Source organism: Trematomus bernacchii, unplaced genomic scaffold (assembly GCF_902827165.1).
Source record: "Trematomus bernacchii unplaced genomic scaffold, fTreBer1.1, whole genome shotgun sequence".
Lineage (NCBI taxonomy): Eukaryota > Metazoa > Chordata > Actinopteri > Perciformes > Nototheniidae > Trematomus > Trematomus bernacchii.
Window position 1 is genome coordinate 6,976,654 of NW_022987588.1, and position 14,523 is coordinate 6,991,176.

The following is a 14,523-nucleotide window of genomic DNA, read 5'->3' on the forward strand; positions in this document are numbered from 1 at the left end:
TCTACGACCCCTACTCGTTTGAATCCATCTCACCTTACTATAATTTCCTGCTCTCTCCTTCTCTCTAAACTCCCTCCTTCATCAAGTCTTGTTTTTGTTCTTCACTGTTCCTAATACTTTCCCCTCCTCATCTCGTCATGTATTCTTTTACCACCCTTTCTTCCTCCACTCTTTTCCTCTCGCTGCCGATCATCCATTCTTCTAAAGCTTTTCCTCTTTCTGGACTCTTCTCTTCATATCCGCCTTTCCATCTGGCATGTCAGATCTTGCAGACAGAGGAAGAGAGAGAGACTGTGTGTGTGTGTGTGTGTGTGTGTGTGTGTGTGTGTGTGTGTGTGTGTGTGTGTGTGTGTGTGTGTGTTTGTGTGTGTGTGAGAGAGTGTGTGTGTGTGTGTGTGTGTGTGTGTGTGTGTGTGTGTGTGTGTGTGTGTGTGAGAGAGAGAGAGAGAGTGTGTGTGTGTGTGTCTGTGAGAGAGAGAGAGAGTGTGTGTGTCTGTGAGTGAGAGAGAGAGTGTGTGTGTGTGTGTGTGTGTGTGTGTGTGTGTGTGTGTGTGTGTGTGTCTGTGAGAGAGAGTGTGTGTCTGTGAGTGTGAGAGAGAGAGTGTGTGTGTGTGTGTGTGTGTGTGTGTGTGTGTGTGTGTGTGCGTGTGTGTGTGTGTGTGTGTGTGTGTGTGTGAGAGAGAGAGAGAGAGAGAGTGTGTGAGAGGGAGAGAGAGACACACACACACAGATAAAGAGAGTGAGCAGACTGAAGCTGAGCAGTGTGCGGGTTGAGCAGCACGATCACTTCTGTCCTCAGAGCTCAGGACGACCCAGTCTCAAGTGTCACTGAGAGGAGCAGAGTCTGCAGCTGGTTGTCCAAAGAGAAACAAGATTAAGACACAGGATCTTCTTTCAGACTTCAGGATGATCTATCACCTTTCAAATCAACACAGAGACTAAAGCTGTTTCGGCTCGGTTAAATCAACCATTCTCCCGAAAGAGGACTGAAGAAGAAAAAGAAGAGAAGGCGGAAAAGTCATTCTATCGACAAAAGACCATCAAAGAGGGTCTAAAGTGGCGCCTTGGGGGACTATTGGATGTATTGTCCCGTCTGAAACCCAGAAGAAAAGAGGAATACAGAAAAAGTGATACGAGAAAAGAAGCAAAATGGTACCATTGTAAGAACAACCAGAAGAGGATGTTGATGTCTGTTGCATCCACTGATTCGCAAAGAGGAGAAGAAAACAACATTGAAAGAAACATGGAGAGAAGAAGACAATAAGGATAGCTTTTTGACCAAATCCAAGTGGTGGAATAAAGTAGATAAGAGACAGACAGAAGAAGTTTTTCTACCAACCGATTGATCAAAGACCTTGTAGACCAGCATTTGTGTCATTCTCTAAAGTTCGGATAACAACGAGGAACATCAGCTTGTTAAGAATTAGGGAAGATAATTAATTTTTACATCAAAGTTTGAGATTTTTATTAAATATTGTGAAAGAAAAAGGTCTTAATTTGCAGTTTGCTGACGACAGAGAAGTAAAAGGACCAAACATAACAGTCAAAGGAAGCGAGGAGTGAGGAGTCCAAACTAAAGGAATTAAACAGAGGAATAAAGAGAAAAGAGTACAGAGACAAAAAGGAATAATCAAGGCACAGGGATGAACCAAGAAGAGAGGGAAGAGTAAAGAGCCCAACAAGGACACATTAAAGTAATAGGGGGGACTGGAAAACAAAAGTCCTGGAAAAGGACAAAAAAGGTTTATAGAGGAAAATCAAGAATAGCGACTGAGAAGGACCAGGTGTGACGATGAGGCTGCCTGTGCTTCTTGCAGCTTCTCTCTCCGTCCTCTACATTGCAGCCGTGGCCCCGGCAGAAAGCTTGGCCCCGGGCCGGCTGGAGCGCTGGGTCCGATCGGGCCTCCAGTCGCTGCAGTGGGACCAGCTGGAGCGATGCCTCCGCATGTCCTCCCTCACTGAGGCCGAGTGCAGGCGCATGGCCCACCTCCCAATGTCCTCTGTGGCCGTTTACGTATCGGAGCCTCGCTCTGCTGCAGGTAAGAAGAGCAACAACGTTTTTTTTTAATGCTGAGTGAGGGTTTAATAGGAGATAAAATACAGGTTACAAACAGTTGATGTAGATTTTTAAGTGATAACAAAAAGTCAAGATGTGAAGAAAATCCATGGTATTGGACCGTTAAAAATGGTTAGTTTAAAATATTGTATTGATACATGGATAACCAACATCAAAGTTCATGTTAACAATGCCCAATTGGAGAGAACACTAACAAGAGAGTGAATGAGACATCATGTGCAAAAATGAACTGTTTTAATGGATGTAATATAACATTTGACAAATTAACTTAATTGAAAAGTAAATATTACAAGTAAAATGAAAAATGTGTGCAACATATACTGTTAACATAAAAATTGCTCTGTTATCCTTCTATATCATATAACTTTAGAATTACCATAATTTGTTTTGTAACTTATGCAAAAGGCTACAGGTTTGCTTTGAAGATGTAAACACTAAAATTGAGCATAATATGTCCTCTTTAATGTTCTATCTCTTTCAAATGCAGCATTAGCTTTGTATAGTTGACTCTCCTAGTAACAATCTATTTTTTATCAAAACCCTCCAGGTAACTCGGACAAAGTTCTTGCCATCCTGCCGGACTCCTCAGGTGGCTCGATGAGCTACAAGCCCCGGGGAGGATTCAGTGTCAGCCAGGCTCTGAATGGACGGGAAGGAACCCACAGGCGACAGCAGCTTTTCCCTGGCTCCACAGCCCATGATGCCGTGCTGGTGCTGGATCCAAGCCCAGGGGAGAACTTTGGACACCCAGTGGTCCTCTTCTACGTGGATGTAAATGTGACGAAGAAGAGATGCTCCCACCTGGATGGAATTTACCTGGGTGAGTCTTTTGTACACATAAAGAAATACAGTGGTTAGCCGTTGTTAACTTTGTTTAAATCATCCATTACTTGCAAGTTAATTTCTTTGTTAGTCAATAGTTTTTTTCCGCATATTGCATTTACAAAGATTACAATGCTTACAAATAGTTTTCTGGTATAAATCTTCAAGACCTGTCAGATGCAAGGGAAGCTTTGAACCTGTAGCATTCATAATTCTAGTAATAGCCTAGTCGCAGTGATAGTAATGAAAGCAGTGGTTTTGTTCTATTGATGATGGTAATAGCAGATAAAGCTCATAAGCAAAAGTATTAGTAATTATAATCACTAACGGGGTGCCGCAGGGATCTATTCTTGGTCCCATTACAATTTATATTATTCATAAAAAAACGATTAAACTATATTTTGTTCAGATGATACAATTTAATATGTCACAACCTAAGCTCTAATTCTGTCATCAGTGAGTTGTTATTATTAGTAGCATTAGTCTTTCAATGTGACTTAGTTTTTCAATTTGAATCCATGCACCAAATGTGCACGTACCTCTGAGCGTATTTAGGGTACGGCGTGTAAAGTTCTGCCATTAACTGAAGCAGAAGAGAAAGTTACATTTGGATGTGCATGGTCTAACCCTCTGAAAGCTCCATTTATAGCTCATTGTGTGATGCAGGATACTTTTCTGCAGCTTCAGCACTTTTAACCCACAACAACACCATTCACCACTTCATGCTCTGATTTAGGACTTACAACATGAAGATATCATGAGGTTTAACATTTGGTTAAGATTAAAGGATAATTCATAGCTTTTGTTTAGCTATAAAATGACGCAAAAGGGAATCGCCAGAAATAATAATCAAATTGTATTAAATGTTCGTCTGAAAGCTTCTCCGACTCATCACTTAATATGGGGGTAAATCCATATTCCATGCCCTATATATTTTTTAATATTGTCATATATAATTTTTAGTCTTAATACATCTATGTATTGGGGAAAACAAAGATGTTCTGAATGATCACAGAGAATTTCAGGAGGAGTTGGGCAGATGTTCCATGACACTTGGAGTATTTTGGACATATTTTTAAAACATCAACGTCTTAAAAAGATCCACTATTGGTGGCGGTAAACAACTGCATTACGGTGGATAAAAGGCCGAAGTGAGAGTAAAAGCAGTAAAAGAAGTGTAGAAATAGGGCACAGGGACATGTATTCTGTAATGGTCCTTTCAATTCCTGTGAAAGTAACATGCTTGAGAGTGCAAGTTGTTGACCCCCGCTGTGAGATAGGTTAGGGCCAGATGTTGAGGTAAATTTGGCCCGGTTTTATATGACCACACACCTGTCAATTATTCATACACATACACACACAGCACTGGGCCCCCTGATGGGCCCTGTAGATGGTTTTGGACCAAAGTCTTTTAGAGCGAAACTTAATGTAGACCCCATTTAACCTGGTGGTGACAGTAAGAAAGAGAAAAAAAGGGAAGGGTGAAAAAATAGTTTTGGGAAGCACACGATGAAAAGAGAACATGGTGGATGACGTAAAAGAAAATTGAGCTGCATTTTGAGCGGTTGCAAATATACAAAGGTTCAATCTCTCTTTGAAACATTACTATTGTGTTTTTATGTTATGAACACAATTAGGCATAGTCGCAGATTTATGCCTCATCCGATCTGCATGCAAGGATAAGCCTTCTGCAATAACCCTAGCCTATGACTAGTATAGGAAAAAGGAGTAAAATGCATACGCCAGCACCATAGGAAATTAATAGAGGCAACCCACAAACATCAGAGGGAAGATAAAAAGTTTAACGATACCATTAAAATGCAGAGAAAGTAATAATACCGTAAATACTACTTAAATTGTTTAGTAAGAAGGCTCATGGTCACATAAAGTATTGGCCAGGTGCACAATCTAACACATCTGAAACTGCTTTTGCACATTTAAAGAATGCAACATAATAGGCCTATTAAGAAGCCAAACAAGTTATAATAGACTAATCTAATATAGTTACACACGCAAAGAAAGTACACATGCAAATGCAACAGAAACAGTAAACCATCAACACATAGACCCACACAGCTTCTAAATATTTAAAATTCGCTGTAGGTGTAGTTAGTATACACAGTATGTACGTAGGTTCTCAACGCTCTCCTATCCATTTTTTGGAAAACAATCAGCACCTTTAAGTGTGTGATCAGGACAGTTAAGAATCAGTTTAGCTTTACATACATAGATATGCTTACACCTGTAACAAACATTTGATTCGTAAGGTTTGATTACGATCTCACTTTTACAAATACAATTCAACATTTTTTTGTTAAGAAGGGGAGGCCAAGCTGACCATTGCAGCCCACTGATCTTATTTCCAAATGCTGGAGAATATGTTGACTCATCTTGTGTTCTTTCACTCTCTGTGTCTTCAGGTGAGGAGTGTTTGACTCTGGCTTTGAAGGGTCGCTGTCAGAACCAGCTGAAGCGTCGGCAAGCAGGACCAGAGAGGTTCATGGGTAACGGACATGGCCGGCTGGCAGGTGGTGCAATGCGTGGTAGTACAATTACTACTAGTGGGGGAAGGCTCTGTGAAGTCCACTTCCTCCCACTGGTTGTCGGAGTTGGAGACAGCAACCGAACGCAGAGACTCAGATGTGTTGGTAAGTTTTAAATCATTCCTTTTTTTCAGGGTTCAGCAGGTCCGAATAAAATCCAGCCAACTCCTTTAAGTAAAGATATAGGAAGTTATACTTCTCTTATTTCATTCAAGGAGTTTCCCTAAACCAGGCTAAGTTCATCCTGGGTCTCTACCCAGATGTGGGACCAATTCATTGTTTTAGCAAGTCACCACTAGCTAAGTCTTTGCAAGTCAAATCCCAGGTCAAGACAGTTAAGTAACTAATCAAATTGCTGGAGACCTTTGATATCAGTGCCAATGTCATGGCAATCCACCTAATATTGTGAAATAAGTGACCGAATATTTGTTTGAAATATGTCAGTAAGCTTATTTTGTATTGAATTTGAGATTTGAAGAAAACATACACTTGGTCAGGGGCGGACTGGGACTAAAAATCAGCCCGGGAAACTCGACCGTCCGACCGGCCCACTTCGGTACCGGCCCACCGGGAAACCTCCCGGTATTGCCAATGGCCAGTCCGCCCCTGGTCTTGGTGAAATTCAGGTTGTAAAGTTCCACCTGATTTTAAATGTTGGGTGGCACGCTTCTGCACTTTTCCTGGTAGGAGGTTTTCTGAGTGAAATGCAGAATAATTCTCATGTTGTGCCAAGACCACCCACACCTGCCGCCTCTGCCAGAAACCATGGGCCTCGTGGGAAAAACGGCTGGGAAAACGGTATCATGCTGTTATGGAAAACACAGACAATCCTTAGGATAAAACCACAAACCCACCTTGGCAAACTACAAATATGTGGTTAGGATTAAGTATTCCTTAATTTGTTGATTGTGCCCAATTACACCCACTGAGTACACTAGCATACTAAGTTTGATTGGACCTGATGGCAGATGATGTGTTTAATGTTTTATCACGGAGGCTCTGCTTTATTTAGAAGTTGTACTTAGGACATAAACCTGTGCACTTTCTGACTTGCCCTTTACTCCATCAGACCATGCAGAGTTTGCAAGGTGCCCTCAGCCGCTGCCAATGGGCTCTCCCAGTTTGCCTGTCTCCAGCTGTGAGCTAAATAAAAACACCAGACGTTGCCACCAGCAGCCATTGGCCACACACCTCTCCTGTCGACTCTACCAGACCTGTGACCACGCTTTGCTCATCTCAGGTAGGACAGTTGTTTTTTTAGATTCACATTTTTCATGCCAAATTATACCAAACAGATGGACATAAGAGACAATCATTGAAGGTTTATCAGGAGATGTATCATGTCTCAATGTCTAAAGTCAATGTATTGCTGACTGAAGAGGAAAGACTAGCAGTTTGACAGCCTGAGACACCTGAACATCTCAGCAAACATGCCCTCAATCTCCACTGGACTCGCCAAGAAATCTTGGTTTACGGCACAAAGCATTAAGCAACCAAAACAGAAAGAGGATAGGGCTTTTGTTTTCCCAATAACTGTTGTAAGCTATCTCCAGGTACCGAACAGTACATTTGTTTGTTTTTTTCAGTTACTATCCCGCAGTGTGGCCTGTCAGTGTTGTTGGGTGCTGCTAGGCTTTGAGGAAAACAAAAAGTGTGTTCGCCACAGCCTCACCAATGATAATACTACTTGGAAATGGAGGAAGAAATGTCTGTTTCCACTTGAATATCTTCTATAATGTCATAACCATAGAGAAATACTGTTTAGCAGGTTATTTAAGAACCCACGTAAGAGTTTAAGGTGCAAGAACTAATGGTAAGAATGAAACACTTGGATTGTAATAGTGACATTTTGGCTAATCAAAATCAACTGTGTGTACAATGGTGCGCTGCAGGCGGCTGGCAGCAGCAGATGACGTTCCAGCGTCATGTCCAACATCTTCAGAGGTTTTACAGAATGCTGCAGAACAACGGCTTCCACAAAGAACACATCAAGACCTTCTTTGCCAGCAGCGGACACTTTACTGGTAAGACAGAGTTGCTCTATGAACAATAGAACAATTATTCTTGCTTCTTTCTCACTGAAATGTAACTCTACTCTGTAAATTCTACTTGAAACAACTTATTCTCTGTCAAACGTGGCAACAATGTGTTCCTATAAACCTAAGTAATAGCCCACTTCTTTTATTACATACGCTCTACGGAAAACTGGATAGGTTAATTACGGCATTTCACGGTCTATTATTTATTTAGTTCTGATCGCCAAACATAACAAGTAAACATGTTTTGGAAACAATGACATCATTTTAAATCCTGTTGACATGCTGCCTGATTATTTTTTAAAACCGAGCACGGCATTAAAGCCACTATGTATTTTATGTAGAGTCTAAATGTCAGAGAAAGATCTTATACTTTGTGTTTCCCCAAATTTTCTTAGGGGAAATGGCTTAAGAAACTCACTCCTAAACAGCAAAGCTCCCCAAAAGATTTCAATGATTTCAACTGACCATCTCTAAAACATGCCTAACTCTTTCCCCCCCTCTCACCCCCCCACAGAGGATTTAGAGGGTGTGTACTCTGCAACGGAAAAGGCAGTGATTCGTAACCACGTGTCGTACGTCTGCAGGAAGCAGCACTGCGCCGACACGCTGGTTCTGTACCTGAACTCTCCAACACGCAACGATGGCACCATGCTGCTGTGGGACGCCAACCTCAACGGCATTGTAAGGGGAAATAAAACACTTACTTAACTTACTTACTTAAAGCACTGATAATTAAGGGGTTTAAGAAAAAAGAGAACATTTAGTTAATGTCATGTCAATTATTAAAAATCAGCGAATGGAAATTCTAGTTAATGCTTGTTTCCATAAACTTACATTATGCAACTTTTAGGCTACTTTGGTTAATAGAGATAATTTTCCCGATGGGTACCATAAAACCATTGCAGAAGAAAAGCACACAAAAAGATGATGTAATCAAGTCCAAAAACAACCGGAAACAATGTGGAAAAAGTGACGGAAAATGTTTTTTCTTTTGTATTAATTTGAGGAACGTTAGTCACTTTGTGATTCGACAAACACATCTAATGTTTACGTATTTACATTTTTGTTAAAGTCACACATACATTATTCTTGAAGTCTATTCCATTGCACTTTTGATTCTATTGACACCAACTTTTCCTCCTTAGCCAAGAAACACATACAGACCAAAAGAGAGGGCCACCCAGAAAACAGCATTTCTGTTGTTGTTTTTCAAAATGAGGAAATTAGCTCAACTGGCAGTTATTACAAAACAATTGTAACACAGTCATAATGGATCCAGCAGGTTGCGATTATGGATGTTAATACATGCTTGCAAAAAGGATTCTCAAGTTTATTTACTTATAAGTGCAGACATAGGTAGGGCCTTTCCCATTCTTTGGTGTATGTCCCTGATATTCCACCTGATAAATCCTATTTTCCAATGTTGACACAATGATAAAGAATCATATTTACCTTCCTCATTTGTACATCCTTTCACGTCTTCTCCTCCCTTTCTATCTCCAGGCTGACCTGAAGGAGCGATACTCCGTCAACGAGCTGCTGGCCGACCTGGCGGGCTGCAGGGCGACTCGTGTTCTGCTGTTTGTGGACCAGAGCTACAGCGGCGTTCTGTCCAAGAGGCTGCGAGGGTCCCAGAAACATCTCAACGTGGTTTTGATCCAGAGCCAGGCACGGCAGACCCACAATCACCAGAGGATGAACCCTGGCTGGGAGGAGAGCAGCTGGTCCTACATCAACCCTGCGAGCTGCCTGCTGGACCAACTGGGAAAGGTAATTTAAAGGTCACCTATTATGCAAAATCCACTTTTTCATGTCTGTTATACATAAACATGTGTCCCCTCTGTGTAAAGAGATTCTGAAAGTTTCAGGAAAAAATATTTGCTCACTTTTTGTCTTGATCCATTTATATAAAAACCTGTCTGAAAATGAGCTGATCAGATTTTGGCCACTTTATGATGTCATAACGATTTTTTGGCTTGCGTAACCATTAGCCAATCACCAACCAAGGTAACACCCCCCCCCCCCCACCTTATCACCTGAATCTCCTCCTAGAGCACCATTGTGTTTTTTTTAACCAAATATCTCTCAGAGGGGCGTGGGGAGGGGCTCCTTATTTTCATCTAAAGTAACAGACACTTTGGAAACAGGGCTGAAACAGAGGGGATTATGGGATGCTGCAATGATCTGTTTGGTGTTTGGAGTCAAACACTTCAGAGACATGTTTTGTATATCTCTGAGACCTATAATATATTGATGAAAAACAGTATAATATGGGACCTTTAACACATGTAAAGGTTTCTTTTAATTAGATTTTTTTTTTTTTATAAACCTCTAATCACTGATTGTTGTCCTCAGAGTCCTGGGATGTCTCGCCTCCTGGAGCCATGGGCTGGTCTACTGAACGTGACGCTGGCCGGCGCCCCCTGCAATGCCACGCCGCCTCTGACGGATGGCGAGATGCGGCGAGAGTACCAGGGCTGCCAGAACTTACCAACTGCACTCTGGCATCAGAAACACAGGAGGACCAACTGAGAGAGAGACAGAGAGACACTGAGACTGACTGCGAATGGGGAGATAGAGAGAGAAATTATTTTGGACACACACAGAACATATAAAAGTGTACAAACATGCATATTTGCCAGTGTGTGTTATCTTAGGACTTCATTTTCGGTGTGCTTGGTGGACACTGGTGTGTGTGCGTGTGTGTTTGAGTGTGTTTTCTGTCCTAACTCGGAAAGCAACCATGGCGATGACAGCCCATCCCAACGGGAGTGTCCTGAACACCATGTGAACAGTTTGAGTGTGTGTTTGTGTGAGTGTGTATGTGTGTGTGTGTGTGTGTGTTTGTGAGTTCAGCAAAAGGACAACCACTCTCGCAGACCATTGCTAGCTTAAGCTTGGGTCAGTGTGTGTGTGCATGTGTGTACATCTCCTGGGCACTTTAAGACTTCAGAGCCAATCATTCTTTTTTTCTTTTTCTTAAAGTGTTATTTCTCCTTCCTTATGTTCTTCCTTTCTTGTTTCACTCTTCTCCTCATATGGTCCTTTGCTACGAGCTCCTTTCCTCCCAACCTTTCCTTTCGGGATGTCCTCCTCTAACCTCATACCCTCCCCTTCTCCATTCCCCTCCTCTCTCCTTCTCTTCCTTATTAAATTCCATCCTGTTTATTGTATTGGCATTCACTTCCTTACTTCATCCATCACTTTTCATCTTTCTTTCTGTCCTTTCTCTGCCTTTTTTGGCTGTCAGTTTCTTACAGTTTTTGTGAATTTAGAATCTGTGCACACGGAATTCCTAATAACAACAACGCACATATTTGATTAGTTTTGTCCTAACCTAAGGACGAGGCAAAGAGATGGAAGAAACTGTTTGGCAGGGATCATGATTAAGATATGAAGCACTGAGACTGCCCTCACTGCTGCACAGACTGGCTATGGCATTTCAATAAGGGCACAAGTGTGTGTTTGCTCCATCACATACTGTAGGCAGGCAACACATGAAACATGCACAATATTGACCCATACCTACACTAACAACATACATGTTGTCCTATACCTTCGGAGGTACTTTGTGATATTTGTCTGTACATTACCTCCTGTCATGTCTCCATCTGTAACCTTTCAATATTCTGTAAACCACGGCTCAGTGTACATACCCTGCCTGTTGTGTTTTGTACTGATGTCTGTCCAGTTGTACTGATCTGTTATACATTATAGATATGTTTGTTAAAGAGATGAAAGCTGATGGGGAGAACAACTTTCTCCCAATTGTGTGGGAAATGTTGGGCCAGAACTGTGTCCGACAAGTTGACATGTGCATATTCACTGTTTGTGTGATGATCTGTACAGAGTATATCTAGTTGCATGCTGCAAAACATGAAATCTAGTCAATAAAGTACATTTAGAACCAGTGAAGTACATGGGATTTATTTATTTGGTTAGTAACACATTCAGGTTATTTACATTGTTAACTTAAGTCTTGTATGAAGTGTAACCAACAACGTAACATGGGTACCAATTTAAACCCAAATAAAGGTATTTTCCTAAACTTGGCCAAGTAGTTTCCTGAGAACTCAGATATTGTTTGCGCGCAATGAGAGGACCCTGACTTGCTGCTGCTGCGTGGAACAGACACTTTGAGTTTATAATTGTAGCGTCCAATGTCTGACTTGAAATGACCAATTCAAATTTGATAGCCTTAAAGGTAGGGTAGGTAATTCACTTATTTTTGTTATATTCCATGGAATGCTCTTAACATCCCGATAGCAATGAATAAATTAAATGCTTTGACAATAAATATATACAAATATTTCATCTGTGGAAGCCGTGGCGCTGTAAAAAGCACGTCCAATTATCTGCCTCGGCCCGCGGCAGATAATTGGATGGCCTACCTGCCTGTCAGCCTTCCATCTCGTGCACAAACTTATCTCGTGCCCTCATTGGTCATGTGCGCGTTCGTGTGTGTTGGAGGAGGGGCTCTGTAAGGAAGTCTGAAGGAAGGGGCAGATTTTTTTCGGTTGTGTACTTTCAAATTACTCGACCTGGTTTCTCCATTCTTACCTACCCTACCTTTAATGAAATTCAACAAACTGTTATATTTGTATATTTTTCCTATAATCTCTTAGACTATATTGACAATGCGTATCATCAGTAAAACCAAAAACTGGTCACTAAGGCAAGCGATAAACTAACTTGTTGTAAAATGTTGAAATGTTGTATTTGAAGCAAGGGCCACTGACTAAGCTGCCATTTTGACGAGTTGGAAACGGGAAATAGTTTGAATCACTGTCTGTCCCAAATGTCTCTAACAGGCCTTGACCGAGGCTGTTGCATCCGGTCTATGAACAACACCACAGATAGGCTTATTTTGTGATAAGAAATTATTCAAATATATTTTAGTTGTCTCCTGGGTTCTGTAGTGCCCGGACTCTGTCTTTTTATTTTTTTCCTCCCAAACCCCATCCCCTCAGGAAGCCTTTTGCCTCCTGTCAGGTCATCATTGTAAATAAGAATTTGTTCTTAATTGATTTTCCTGGCTAAATAAAGGTTCTACTACTACTACTACTTCTACTTACAAACGTAATGACAGTAAAGTTAACATTAAAGTGCACCTATCGAAATAGCATAGGTCTCAGATATATAAAAATATATAAAAAACATGTCTATGAAGTGTTTTGCTCAAAATACCAAACAGATCACCCATTCTAGCCATGCCTCATATCCCTCCATTTCACTTCCTGTTTCAAAAGTGATGATTTGGGGTATAAAGCTTTAAAAAAGAATTATTAAAAAAAAGGAGGGGGCTGAGCTCATGCGGGACCCGGCAGCTACTGTCTAAACTAAATACTGCCGTGATGAAACGCCATATAAATTATAATGGATTATCAAGGATTATTTCTGAAACAGTATGGAGCTCAAAGGCTTTCTCTCTCTCAGGTTATACCACAAGGTGAGTTCCTTTTTATTTCCTGCTTCTTCACAGACATGCTCTGTGCAGTACAGGTTAGCTCTGAGTGTTAGCGATGCTAACCGACCATATTACGTCCAAAACAGTCGGGCATTGTTTCTGATAGAAACGTTTCTGATAGGGCCGTGGGTGTAAAGCCAGCCTACATTTCCGATATTACGTCATATCGGACGCAAATCTGGATCAGCTCCGTTGTACCCCCGTTTTTAGAGATTTGGGTATGGAGGAAAAGAGAGGGTTTTATTTTCTGACGCTGCGTGAGTTCCCTGACACACCGGGGACACATATTTATGTATAAAAGACATCAAAAAGTGCAATTTGCATGATAGGTCCCCTTTAAACCAACATAAAATGACTTGGTTCATGTCTGAAAGAGGCTTCATGTAGGTTCTGGTGTAGTGCAGTTTAAAATGTATTATAATTTTACTGAGAAACGTTGTGACAGTTTTTGTTTCAGGGCCTTTTATTGCTAACTAACAAAAGTTCTAGCTACAACCCCTTCTCCATCAGTCTTCCTCTTTCTTGCCCTCAGGCTGCTGATATAGTTGTACTCTAAACAGTAACCTTTGACACCACATATCAGCCCATCCAGGATGTTTTCACCAAAACAATCTCAGTAACATAATCACTTTAGCTTTAATGGCTTAGGTGGAGTCTTCACAACCAGGACACCTGACCACTGCCGGGTCCTTCTGCTGCAGGGAACCTTTCACTTTGACTTTTAGTTAAATCTTCTGAATTGCTGTTTGTTAGTTGGCTAACTTTACAGTTTGCTGCAGCTTTAGTTTGAGTTGTTTCCTACATTCATATGCAACAGTTTGACATCAGCAGTGTATGGTTAATTTGAAATTTGTAGTCAGGAGCTTGTAGGATTTGATCTGTTTAATGTCGGATCAAAATGGTTTGGACATTTGGGCTTTTATATACAGCTTAAATACATTTCACAATAATTGTATACAACTAAATTGCTTTATAATATCATGCCCTGAGTCATTAGAGTTGCAAACTCAAACAAAACAAATGAAGAATGCATAAAAACTACTGATTAGGTTTGATAAAAGATCCAGGTTTAGCTTAAAATTAGAACTTTTGTATTGTTATTTAAAGGGGACCTATCATGCAAAATGCACTTTTGTATGTCTTTTATACATGAATATGTGTCCCCGGTGTGTCAGGGAACTCACCAAGTGTCAGAAAACACAACCCTCTCTCTTTTCCTCCATACCCAAATCTCTAAAAACGGGACTGCAACGGAGCTGATACAGATTTGAAATTGTTCTGATGTCAGAAACGGGGAGCACGGCCTATATGGGCAACTCTCCACCTATCAGGGGAATGGGGGGGTTGGGCCACGGCCACGGCCATTGCCGCTCGAAAGCGCTGGAGACGCTGTAGTACATATGGCAGGCCTGTAAGTGATGCGGTAGTCTGCCACAAAAGCAGCGAAGAAGACTTCTCACAGAATCAGCCCTTGCAAAAACAGGGCTGGAAAAGAGCAAATAGAGCGAAATGAGGCATGGCTAAAATGCATGATCTGTTTGGTATTTTGAAAAAAATAACTTCACAGACATGTTT

The 14,523-nt window shown here is 41.2% G+C and overlaps 1 protein-coding gene across 1 annotated transcript; it reads left to right on the forward strand.

The window, feature by feature from the left end:
* Positions 1-760: 760 nt before the first annotated feature.
* On the forward strand, positions 761-11,399 carry si:ch211-67e16.11. Its single transcript, XM_034128728.1, has 8 exons — positions 761-2,039; positions 2,625-2,897; positions 5,320-5,547; positions 6,512-6,682; positions 7,335-7,466; positions 7,996-8,162; positions 8,985-9,251; positions 9,837-11,399. The coding sequence occupies exons 1-8, from the start codon at positions 1,793-1,795 to the stop codon at positions 10,011-10,013; spliced, it is 1,662 nt and encodes a 553-aa protein (XP_033984619.1). The 5' UTR covers positions 761-1,792; the 3' UTR covers positions 10,014-11,399.
* Positions 11,400-14,523: the final 3,124 nt, after the last annotated feature.